Source organism: Gastrolobium bilobum, unplaced genomic scaffold (genome assembly GCF_033153095.1).
Source record: "Gastrolobium bilobum isolate Gb01-03AN ecotype WA unplaced genomic scaffold, APGP_CSIRO_Gbil_v1 utg6309, whole genome shotgun sequence".
Lineage (NCBI taxonomy): Eukaryota > Viridiplantae > Streptophyta > Magnoliopsida > Fabales > Fabaceae > Gastrolobium > Gastrolobium bilobum.
The window spans coordinates 587,283-600,484 of NW_026899052.1; the positions used below are offsets into that span (position 1 = coordinate 587,283).

Sequence of the window (13,202 nt, forward strand, 5' to 3'; positions counted from 1 at the left end):
CCCAATTTCCTTTTGTGGCACATTACCTGCAATTGAAATTTCTTGTCGTATCACAAGAGATGAAATTTTAGACTATTAGAGACGTCCTAAATCTAAAGTCTAAACTAAAGAGAACGACTACCCTAACACAAGAAGCAAGTGCAACGTGTACTTTTTTTTTCAAACTAAGCATGGACTCAGTTTCAGGTTTTCTGCTATCCAAGCAAGTTTAGGCAATACATTCATTACCTTATTTAGAGAGAGAAATTTGACTCTCCCTATTTATTGAAGCTTATCTGAATAATTTGACTGATTTTGAATCAATAGGGAAATAGGGAGAAAAATACAGCATAGATGCATAGTCAAATTAGAGTTCCTATAGACATAAATAAGGTAATGACGTTAGCAAGGACCAACTCTCCTCTAAATAAGGTAATGACTGTATTTCCTAAACTTGCTTGGATAGCAGAAAGCCTGAAACTGAGTCCATGCTTTGTTTGTAAAAAAAAATTACACATTGCACTTGCTTCTTGTGTGGGGGTAGCCATTCTCTTTAGTTTAGACTTTAGATTTAGGACACCTCTAATAGTCTAAAATTTCATCTCTTGTGATACGACAAGAAATTTCAATTGCAGCTAATGTGCCACAAAAGGAAATTGGGAAATACATCAAGATACTGGGAGTTTTACAGCTAAGTCAGCCTATTAATAGCAATTCTATAGTAGTTTATATGCCAAGATTTTGCACACTTCTTCAGCTCAATAAATCTGCTCAGGTACCTATAATTGCTTTGAAATTTGACAACTTCATCCTTGTTGCTTGTAAAAAAAATGATTGCAATAAGTCTGCAAACAAAAGCTTTTGATTATGCATTTATGCCATGACACGGTTAGTATCATATTTGGACTAAGGTGTGGGGGGATCTGAGACGGCTCTCACCTAACATATCTGCTTCTACATTTGCAAGGTTGTTAAGGGTAATTGTTGAATGACAGAGTTCCTGAGAGAAAAGATAGAAAAGAAGTGGGAGAGAGAGAATGATTGGAATAAGTTAATTGATTGGTCATTCCATATAGCCATCGCAGGTTTTATAAAAGTATAATTACATGGATTTGAAATACTAACAAGGTGATCGATATTGATTTGGACTAATTGATACCAATATTTTATTAATGGAATCTAACAAATATTAATTGATATTAATTGAGACTAATTGATACCAATCCAATCTTTTACTAATAGAAGTTAGCAATTGCTAATTGATACCAATGAATATGTGCTTAGCATCTTCCCTAATCACTTTAAGAAATGCTTGTCTGTCCAAAGCCCTTGGTACATAACAAAGGTTCTAAATTTATGAATGGACATCATAACCCAACATATACCAGACCATTTAAAAAAAGGAAAAAGAAGAGAACATCAACCATCTGTAAACCTTCTAAAACTATATCAATGATTTTAAATTGGACCTGAAATTTCCCCCAAAAGAGAGTGCAGACAGATATCCTCCCATGAGCCAAAAACAATCACCTTAACATCCCATCACCGCATAGTTATATATAAAGGTTCCTGATTGCCTTCTGGCAAGCAGGTTCCACTGTACCGCACCTTCTTTTGGGACACAAGCATTAATATCAATCGCCCCTACACCATAACAAGTAGGACCACCAATAACAATCAACCTATCTCCACATGCCCGAAAAGCTAATCCCCAGCCATTCATTGAACTTGCTCCCTCAGGAAGTCTTCCAATGGTGACCCATGAGTTCCTGCCTTTATCATATCTCCTTACTTCCTGCAGTGCATAATCTGCTAAATACAAACTATTGTTCACCACAGCAACCAAAGGCGGTGCCTCAGTAGTACCGCACCTCGCAGCCCCCCCAGCTCTTGGGAACATGTTGGGGATCTCACGCCATTTTCTGGTCTTGAGATCAAACTCTTCACCAAATGTTAGCTTCTCTAAGTGATCAACACCAATCCTACCAATGATATAGAATTTTCCCGTGCTTGACAAGGCAAATTTGAGGTTATTATTATGGATTGCTATATACAAATCTGAGCCGTGACTTCAGAACATAACCACCAACCCGACACTACTCTGAGATTCTTACATGGGAAGGCATGCAAAAAGCATATAGTTACTATGGACAGAATCAAATGTTTGAATTGAAAGTCGATCACATAAATTAATCGATAACCATTCCCTCCTCCTACGGTGGTTTTGTCTAGTTAGTTTCATTTGGATTCATATTCCATTTTAATGATCAATTTGATACATTAGTTAATAAACGGTTGCGAACTTGGTGTGACAAACTCCTAGACAAATTAAAACTACCACTTGGTCTAGATTTTGGGTAATTTCCATATTTAGCTACCAAGATGTTAATAAATGAAAAATGCAGTGGGGGAACCCATAAAATTGTTTAACTGCAACTGCACCCCCACCTACACAAGTATTTCAGCCCCAAGATGCTTTGAATAACCCATTGATCAGCAAAAGAACATTTTGTGTCCATCCTCAACTCCATAATATATTTTGACAAGTTTGTTCTAAAAAGCTGCTAAGAGAAAGTTCTTTATAGTTTCCTTTTATAAAGAATAATGTTTGAAACTAATGTGAAAGCCTTTTATTTACAAAGAGTAAATAAAAGAAAACAATACAAAGAGTAATCTGATACAGCTTTTCTTTCTTAAGTTCTGCCATACATAATATTTGAAACTAACGTGAAAGCCTTTTATTTACAAGTTGACTTCAGAAAATAAGTTAACTCAAAAATTGTAAGTAAAAACACTACGTTTCATAATTTGATATTACACCCTCTGACTTCAACCACTAAATGAATTCTATCAAGTGGCAATGTTGTATACTATTTGTAATTTTGTTGTAGGGATAAACACATAAGTGATGGAGAAGTGAAATATATATGATAATGCAATGAGAAAAGCCACACCATAATACCAATAAGAAGTCCTAAGAAAACACAATTATCTATTAGCAACAAAAAAAGAATATCAGAATTATCTTCATTATAAGAAGCCAAAAGACGATAGATTTGTAGTTTCAAGGTAGAATGCATAGATCGTGACAAGATCCGCTCCATTCTGTGAGTTTAAGCAACGGAAAATGCCACATGCAACCAACAATAGAGGAATAGCTTCTGCAATTGTTTTTTGCATCACCCCAAACAATAAAGAAGAAACCACTTGAACATCGAACCCATTGTTCCGCACAAGCACAAATCATTAAGCTACTAGTAACTCATCGGGGAGTCCCCCCACAAATCAACACTTAAAAAATCCATATATGAAAAGATAAAAAAATAGATACCTGATTTAAAGACTCAGATTAAAATGGCACAATCGACACCTTCAACCCCAACGAGAGAACGTATCTGACAAAATCTAAAAAAATGCAAAATATAAATATAAATTACAAAGAAAAAAAATCCTAAAATGAAAATTTTAAAGAAAAGAGCTAAAAAACTCACCACAATGCTTGAAATGAGAGCGCGAAGAAGAAGACAACTATGTTGTTAGTTCCCTCGAAAAAAATGATGAAGAAAACGCCTTAGTGCAGATCTGGTGATGCATCTTAAGAGATACGCTTCAAAGATAGAGATGATAAAGCTCACCACAAATGTCTCACCATGATTATAACGATGGAGGAAATACACTTTCGAGACAGAATAAGAAGAAGAAGCTAGGTGTTAGAAAGGTGGGGCTTAAAAGTCAGTGTGTTAGGGTTTGAGGAAAACAAAAAAAAAATTAACATATACATATATAACAAGTTGTAGCGGTCATCAAATAACAACAATAAAAAATTCAAAATTTTTAAATAAATTATATAAATTCTGGCGGTCAAAACCCCACTTTATGTAAATTAAAAAAAAAAAATTTGCAAAGTAGCGTTCAGCAAAAATGCTAGAATTTAAATATTTTCTGGAGGTTTTATTGACCTCCAGTAAATAACCTCCACAAATGACATAATTTTTTTGTAGTGTGAATCAATTCTAGAGTGCTTTTTGTTCTATTTTTTGTTGAATTCTGACTTGCATGTGAATTGAAGTGAACTTGAATACGTACAATTTTGGACAGTATTTCATTTATAGTTAATTTGGTGGGTACCAATTCAAAAAGTTTTAAAACTCAATCTATTCTCTCCGCTTAGGTTTATTGAAGTCATTTGACTACCATATTTTGATTTCATTCTCAAGTATTCATCCCATAAAGACTATTTACATTTTAAAAGTTTAGATTTTAAATCAATTTAAGCTTAATACATATAAAATTACATTTACCAATCAAACATTTAAAAAAAAAACAGATTTGCATTTACTATTGTTTATTACTTAATTTCCAAATGTTTTAGCTTTATTTCTTTTTAACTATTTCCTAAAAAAGTATTGATTTTCTTTGGTAAAAATATTAATCTCTTAATCTCATTTTAATTAGATTGTAAATATTCATTAATATTTGTCTAATTGAATGAATTGAGTTGCATCAGTATAAATGCTTTGAAGTGAATTTAATCAATTTATTAGAATAATTATGTCTAATAAATTATTTGTTTATAAAAAAAATTCTGTGCATAACAGGGTTAGAGTACTAATTTCTTTTAAAAACCCGACCATATCATATTATACAAAAAAAAAATTGCTGTTGTGCAAAATTGATGAAGATAATGGTTAGTTATTTTATATAAAAAATTTGTGCTTTTCACTTTGATAACATAACACTGTCATATTTTTTTTTTGTATATATTTAAAACGTAAATATATTTTTTTTGTATATATATATATATATATATATATATATATATATTTTTTTTTGATAACACTGTCATATTTAAAACGTAAAAGAACCGAAATCTTTCTCAACCGTTACTTTTAAAAGAAGACTCAATTCAGGTCTTGGCAATACATGCCTAGTTTGGGGTTTTTTTTTTTTTTTTAAAGTAAAAAGTTTACAAAAAGAAAGATTAATATGTTTTAAAGTCAAAATGCATGTGTTACAAACTTTAATAATAAATTTGCAGTAATATTTTTTACCAAAAAAAAAATTGCAGTAATATTTATAGATAATCAATTAAAAATAAATTGCTCCTATAGGAAATCGACCTTCTACTTCACAAATTAAACATTTCAATCATTAGTGGCTGAATCAACTATATTTGCAATTTGTTAGACTTCAAAGACTTTAGGTGAATTTAAAAAAAAAAAAAAAGACAAAGGACTTATTTGACTTTGTTCTTTACAAAAAATTAATAAACGATTTCATAATTTTTTAGAATTTTTATAGAATAAAAATATTAAAAAAATTATTTGATAAATTTTATTTGTAAGTAAATTTTAAAAATTTAATGATATTCCGGTGACAATGATGGTCACTCCGGCAACAGCTCTGGCCATGGCGACTCTGGCAACTTTTGTAACGATAGTAATTTAAAGTGAGAGTAAGGAATCAATGAAAAAAAAAAAACAATTAAAATGTGTTTTTTAATTCTAAAAATAAAATATGAAAAATTAATTTTCAAAATAATCAGAGAAAAACATGTACTTAAACATGTTTTATTTTATATTTTAATACTTGAAAATAAAAAATTATGTTCAAAAACAGAAAACATACAGTATATTCTAAGAGTATAAATAGGTTAGGTTAGGCTTTGGCTTAAATAAGTCAGGTTTGTATAAAAAAACTTAGGTCTAGCATGACCTGTTAGCCTTTGTAAGCTCAAATTACAAATCTGATTTAACCTATATTTAAAAAAATAAAATCATTTGCGTAGGTTTGTTAGTCTGTTTAAGCCTATTAAAATTTTTATAATTAAAAAAATAAATAAAAAAATATTATTTTATTATTCAAAATTAATAAAATAATAATTTTATTTTTAATTTCATATAAATAATATGATAGATGCCAACATGTAGTCTTATAGGCTCGACATGCATAAAAAAGCCTATGACCTATTTTCTAAATAGATTTTTATTAAAATCTAGATCGGTTCTATTTGAATATTTGTAATAGGTCTAATTTAATCGAAAGTCTCTCTAAACCAATCTAGCCTATTATTTATACCCTTATTTTTTTAGAGAAATTTAAAGTCTTATTTATATACGGCCCCAATAAAATTGCCTTCGATATAGGATAACTCTGGTTTATAAAAAAAAAAACACTTTAATTGAATGAACCAAGTCTTCGGTGCTAACTCCCAAGATCTATGGGACTAAGCCTCTCTAGTCTCTTCCATTTGACAATTGATATTTTATACTAACATTAAACCTAAAAGTAAGAGTGAGAAACGGCAATAAACAAGGATTTTGTGCACTTACTTATTTGTTTATGGGACAAAAACAAAAAAGAAACCCTTTCCTACCATTGTACTCCAATCAGAAGATCGTTGTTGGAAGAATTACATATTCCTTTCATATTCTTTTGCTTAAAAAAATCGAGATTCGTCAGGCCACGGCCCTTCCATTTTGTTTTTTTTTTTTTTTTTTTTAAAGAAAAAAAACTGGAAACCACCAATTGAGGATTCTATTTATCTCAAGCTTTGATGCACCATTCTGTCGTCCATCAATTGTGAAAAGTGAACAAAGGAATAAATCGGAGCACATACACATGCCCCGTCCATCTTCCTCCATTGATCTGTCGACGCTAACACTGGCCAATTGTGCCAAAATTGAAACCCTTTAATATTTTCCAAGATTATTTTCTTTAACTCTTCCATAATTGGAAAAAAAAAAAAAAAAAAAAAGTAGCTAGACAATTTCTTTGAGACCGTATGAAGTTTAAGTCTTTTTGGCAACACAAATTTATTCAATTGTTTTCCCATCCACAGAATCGAGAATCTTACAATCTTTCCTTTAAGTGCAATTTGTGAGGATGTTAACCTCAGTCCAAAGACTCCGCTGGCTAATCACCCTATCATGTTGATTCCACCTCCACTTGTGCATCTGCTACTCCCTTTCCATGCTAAATACATACACCCGAAACTATGGAAACAATTAGACCCTCATTATTCCAAGTAAAATGAAAAATCTAAATGCATAAGACTTTTCCATTTACGAGAATAGTAGTGAGGGTCGATTCTAAACAGCTCTGGCATAATAGTTTTTGAAGAGCTATTTTACATTCTCAAATTGTAACCGTTGTGGATTCAGAATTAGGACGGTATCTCTTAACAGAACTGAGATGTGAACTTTGGGTCCCTATCATTGATGATATTCTCGGATATCCCGTGAAGCCTCACAATCTTGCGAATATATAGTTTGGCCAACTGCTCTGTAATGAAGCTCACCTTCACAGTAAAAAAATGGGCAGACTTAGTCAATCTGTCCACGAGTATAATATTTTAATATATGAGTGCTCAAAGAGGTAGTGGTATAGATCAAAGCTCAAAGGGAGTCACTGTAGTCGTGCAGAGAAGATTGTGATGGAGATGGTATGTATGGCTATAGTGACTCTAAAATCAGCAAAGTAATAACTTATAAATGCATACAAAATCCGAGGAATTTATATAAGAGGGAGAATATCTTATAATCATGACTGAGAGATAGAGAATGAGCCAAAAATCGTTAGCTAAAACCTCAATTTGCATTGAGGCATTGTTTAACCATTGTGTGTGTACGATGATGAACTGTGTAGAAGAAAAGAAAATTTCCGACAATAAGGACCATATGCTATGGCCTGGCTGAAATAGTAACCATAAAAAAGAACAACTATACCGCTACTTCAAGTCATACCGTGAAAGTCACTGAATAAATTATAAAGTCAAGTTTTGGACAATCTCAAATGGGAAGAGTGGAATTGGCTAGCGATGACTGCGCCTGATTATTACCATAAAACAGTTTCAGTCAACAACTCCCTTCAATAGGTCCCACACGAGAAAGCCCTTAACCGTCCATTTTGTTTGCCCATGCATGTTCCTCGTTAATATGTAAAGGCCCTTGACTTGTCCATTAAGAGATGCCAAACCAATAATTTTAGCTCTACCAGTTTCTTTGAGAATAAACACTACTTCTTCAAGGTACTTCATCACCAAAGGGTTGAAGCCTTGAAGGAGCATGAACACTTGTGCCAACTCAAGAATGAGGCTCTCAGTTTCACTTCTAGTGGTCCTCATGATGCTGGTTTTCTTGACAAGGCCAAGGCTTGTAAACTGTAGAGTCCTTCTTTCATCAATAAAGACAGAGAAGGCCACTCATGAACCTGCAAAAGAGCTTCAATTTCCCATGACTTCAGTGACAACAGAGAAGGCAAACACTGAGGATAATATGAGCAGCAGGGTTTTGATTGAGAACCAATTCCACACCATGTCTTCGGGGCCAAGCAGAAGAGGTGCAGGTCACTAACACAACGTTTCAGTTTATGACTATTACTGGTTTACGGTTGTATTCATATGATAGAGCATCTTTGTACATGAATTATATATGGGAAGTACAACTTCTGTCTATAAGGTTTTTAGGTGTTGATTTTTTAGCAGAACAAAAGTATGTTGGGGGAAAAAAAATCAAATTTGGCACATTGTATAACAGTTTGTAAGCTTGGAAAATGATGAACACTAGTCATCGCATTGGTAGTATATAAGTTTATTGAGAGTTCAAGCTCTCAATAGTTTGTTCTTATTGCTAAAATTGATTTTTACAGTTAACTTCATTAGTTTAACTGTTAATTAAAAAGTCAAGTTGCGAATTTCAACATGTATCTGATGATGTAAAAACTCTGAGCACTCCATAGACAAATACTAATGTTGTAATCTCTTGAAGTAGGTGCCACCACTATGCGGCAGTAATAAGACTTTTTTTTTTTTGGTACAGTAACAAGACAAATACACATTCCATCAAGCATTTACTATGAGCCAAGATACTATGTTGGCCACACCAACAATCCCCGCAACTCTTTTTACTTACCCTTATCAGTCCAAACATTATGGTTTGACCTGACTCTGACCTACACCAGGCCTTGCCGAGTTGAACCTCAGCTTTATTGGCGTAGGGGTAGAAATCAAGTACATACATGGATCAAGCTGAGTGCCATATGTGCTGCAGTGTAACCGGTAATTCAAATGAGTAAGAGACTAAGCAAACCGCCAAACCCATCAAAATCAAATGGGTTACATTTTCCCCAGTAGATAAGCTTTCAGGTATATCAATTGTACTTGCCATGGCTAATTTTCTATTCTTTAGGAGAAAAAAATTTACAGCACTTGTAGTTGGTTACCAAATATGACAAGGATGTTGACTAGCTTTTATGAGATCCAACCTTCGGTTTGCAAATCAAATTAGGTCCATGCTTGCGGTCCTAAGTCAAAGGACTATCCTCCGTCAATCTGTTCCCCAAAGGAGAGTTACGGAATTCAACTACAACTAAAACTTTCTAGTGTAGATTCGATGAAATTATGAAAAGTCAGATCCTCTTCATTTCAATTCAACATGAACTCCACTCTAGAATGATTTCCAGAAGGATAGGAAGAAAACTTGCACATTCTTGTTCCATATAGTTTTAGAAAAAAAAAATTGTTCACGTTGGTTAAAGTCATCATAGTATCTGATCCGCTTATTAAAGATGTATTGCATTTTCACATAATAATTAATAATATCACATAGGTGAGCCCAAAAGAGATGTATTGCATTTTCACATAAATATGTACCCAGTTTGTGTTCAATGAATTGGGACTGGTTTGCATTCATAACACTGGCGTTCTAGTTACTGGTACAGAGGATAGTAAGGAAATGTATTTAGTAGCTGCAAGGCCAACTGCAAGGCCAACAATGCAACGCTCTTCTCCCTTGTACAAGGTGATTTGCATGCCACTGATACTCAAAAAAAGTAAAGAAAACTGAGACGTAGCATTGTTGGCCGCAGTGAAGAGTATATACATTGGGGTAAGCATTCAAACAAGTGCTGCATTTAATGTATCTAGTTATCAATAATCTATTGCAAACATCGGGAATAGACTAATCATCATTTATCTTACAATTTCTTTCATAACTTTATTTAATCGAGAATAGACAGATAATCATAACTTGGGGGAAAAGAAAAAGAAAAAAAAAGAAAGATCAAAACAGCTAAGCAAGCTATCTAAAAACCTGCTACTCCACTTCAGACACTTGAGAATACTTTATTGTGCCTTGAAAGGCTTGATATTCTATCTGGCGTCATCAATTTTCAACTGCGAGAAAACTGAATCCACTGCACTGTCGGATTCATCACCTCTCACTATGGAAAAGTCATCCATTTCACTTAGTGTGGAGAGGGAGGGAAGACGCCGAACATTAGGCAATTGAATTGATGCAGAAGCACTGCTAGAACTATCCTCATGTGGCTCTCTATGTATTGCACCTCGCTGAAGCTGCAACGCATACTCCAAGTCCCACAACACATCACCCATGGATGACCTATCAGAACCATCTTCTTGTAAGCATTTTTCAACTGTCTCACTAAATTTCCTGAGTGAGTTTTGATCTATTTGGCCCTTGATGGAAGGATCAATGATCTCATCGAGTATCCCCTTGTCTTTGCAAAGCATTCCCCACTCAGCCAAGTTCACCTGCTCCCTTGGAAGAGACGGGTCTATGGCTGGTCTTGCACATAACACTTCCAGAAGAACTACCCCAAATGAATAAACATCAGATTTTTCTGTCAGCTGTTGCGACCTAAAATACTCAGGATCAAGATACCCAAAAGTGCCTTTAACACCTGTGCTGACATATGGTTGATGATCAAGAGGACCTGACCTTGAAAGGCCAAAGTCAGCAACTTTAGCCACATGGTTCTCATCAAGCAATATGTTGGTTGACTTTACATCACGGTGAATGATTCCCCCAGCTGCTCCTTTGTGAAGGTAATGAAGACCTCTGGCAGCTCCAATACAAATTTCAAGCCTTTGCTTCCAAGACAAGCTTGGCAAATTTGTATTGTACAAATGGTCTCTGAGTGTCCCTTTTTCCATGTACTCATAAACCAGTATCATCTCATACCTTTCATCACAATACCCAATTAAGGAAACAAGGTGCCTGTGACGAATCTTGGACAAAACCATGATCTCTGTCTGAAATTCTGGAAGGCCTTGACCTGACCCTGGCTCACTTCTTTTCACAGCCACTCTCATCCCATTCTTGAGAACCCCCTTATAGACATTGCCAAAACCACCCTTCCCAATAATCTGCTTCGCATCGAAGTTCTTTGTTGCCGATTGAAGATCATGCAAGGAAATTTTCAGCCCAAGATTTATGTTTGGGAGAGGGGAGCCTTGGATGGTTCCCTCAGTCAATCTGCTGTGAGAACTCCCTCCTGCATTAACTGGAATTGGCAACCAATCTGAATTCTCAACAGGCCTTTGATTCCTGAATTTAAGACACCAAAGAAACCCAACTACCACGACAGAAAGCAGGACTAAACCTCCAGCAACTGAACCCAGCACCACTGGAAGAAGATTATGCTTGGATTCGTCAAGGGGAACAATTATTTCTGATGAATCAATCAGTTTCATTATTTCAAGCCCGTTTAGAAAAGCATACGGTCCATGAGCAGATGCTAAATTAGGTTCTACACTGATCTTTATGAGCCCAGAATCATCAGAGTGAACCACAATATCATAATAATAAGGTGCAGGCAACTGGTTATACACGTTTATGTCACTATTGACCACCGTAACAAGGCTGTCATAAATGGACAGATTGAAGGTTGTAAGACCAGGCTGTATATTCCATAAGTCACAGAAATGAAGCCGAACAAGATGATATGTATTATTGTCCACAGGAAGACCCCAAGTTATGTTTAAAAGGTTAGAGCCTCCTGCACTGGAAGAATTGTTATTAATCACTTTAGCAGTTTGGTAGACTTCTCTTGGCGCAGTAAATTGATTTGAGTTTGGACCATCAGAGTTATCATCTACATGGTACTTAATTTGACCCGAGTATGAACTATTCTCCGCGTTTCCTGGATTACTGAGATAACTATCATCTGGAAACCAGTTTCTCAATAAATTATCGTTGCTCCTTGTGACATTTTCTCCACCAACGTTAAGCCTGTGTTTGGTCTCCAACGCATGCGAGAGCAAGCCATTGTAACTAGTTAAGTTTCTCTGAGTGCCGTAAGTGAAACTTGAGACAAGATCGGAGATCAAATAGAGAGGGAGTACGAAGAGTTCTATAGCATTCACAAACGCAAATGATTGTGCCAGTGGTGTGAAAATGATTTTGAATCTGTGGTCTGTGATTTTCATGAAAAACTCTTTTACTAAAGCAGAGTTGCTATTATTTCCGGCATTGAAATTTTGCAACAACCAAAACCCAGGAACCGAAACATTGAACCTAGCCGAGGATAGGTTAGATTGGGAAGTGAAAGCAAAGAAATGAAGGCGTACCAGGTAGGTCCCATTTGTGTCGGCACTGAACTCATAATAAGATTGTTTTCGAAAAATCCTTGCTGTTTGGTAGAGAGGAGAAGGCACTGATGACTGTGTGCTTTCTTTGTTGCTGCTGCTAAAGCTGGCTATTGGGTTTGATTCTCCAACGTAAACGCGACCACTTTCAGTAACATCAACATCTGATCCACAATTGATGAAGTACTTATCTGGAAGATTGTACCCGTGTGAGGGGAACAACAGTGATGAGAACTGAAGAAGAAAAACAAGCACAAACAGAGAGTGTTGTGTTTTGAGGAGCTGAAGAGTTGCCATGGAAAATCAGTGCTTGATGATTATTTTCAGCTATGACTATTGCATCTCTGAACACTAAGAACCGGGTATTTTAATGAACATTGGACTCGGATAAGAGGAAGACTTCAACACAGGTCAAGTCGTCAGCTGTGATTTTTCTTCTTTTTTGTTCCTGAAAGTTGATTTATCAACTACCGAACTATTTGAGCCATGAAAATTGAAAAGTCTTGATCACGTTAAAAGATGATTGGTTTGAGACTTTTGATAAAACTTTGTCTTTACACAATTGCCGAAGTGAGCATGCCCCCACAGACTTGTTATATAATATTCCACATACTGAATTAATAAGGCTGCTAATAAAATACCCTGTTGGCAGAAAAATAGAGTCAAATAAATATCTCTTCAAGGCATGAAAATTTTCATGAAATCCAAAGGCATATAATTTGTCCTGGCATTCTTGGAAGGGAATAGAGCATAAGAAATTAGGGAGATGTTATTTTATTTATTATTTTTTCTTTATTTTTGTCTATCACTCTTCAAATATTATTAGATCAGAATC

At 34.7% G+C, this 13,202-nt stretch overlaps 2 protein-coding genes across 2 annotated transcripts; both read right to left on the minus strand.

The window, feature by feature from the left end:
- Positions 1-1,510: 1,510 nt before the first annotated feature.
- On the minus strand, positions 1,511-8,104 carry LOC133286602 (F-box/kelch-repeat protein SKIP11-like). Its single transcript, XM_061484034.1, has 2 exons — positions 7,863-8,104; positions 1,511-1,961 (listed from the first exon to the last, which is right to left on the minus strand). The coding sequence occupies exons 1-2, from the start codon at positions 8,102-8,104 to the stop codon at positions 1,511-1,513; spliced, it is 693 nt and encodes a 230-aa protein (XP_061340018.1).
- Positions 8,105-9,908: 1,804 nt separating this feature from the next.
- On the minus strand, positions 9,909-12,794 carry LOC133286569 (probable receptor-like protein kinase At2g23200). The gene has a single exon (XM_061483995.1). It carries the CDS (start codon positions 12,662-12,664, stop codon positions 10,130-10,132), a length of 2,535 nt encoding a protein of 844 aa, XP_061339979.1. The 5' UTR covers positions 12,665-12,794; the 3' UTR covers positions 9,909-10,129.
- Between the last annotated feature and the right edge of the window lie 408 nt (positions 12,795-13,202).

Bases quoted from the DNA above. Each gene is read 5' to 3' on its own strand.
- LOC133286602 (XM_061484034.1), bottom strand. From the start codon at position 8,104: ATGAGGACCACTAGAAGTGAAACTGAGAGCCTCATTCTTGAGTTGGCA. The intron at 1,962-7,862 runs GTGGGACCTATT...TATCATTGGTAG, and splicing joins ACGGTTAAGGGCTTTCTCGT to GATTGGTGTTGATCACTTAG.
- LOC133286569 (XM_061483995.1), bottom strand. From the start codon at position 12,664: ATGGCAACTCTTCAGCTCCTCAAAACACAACACTCTCTGTTTGTGCTT.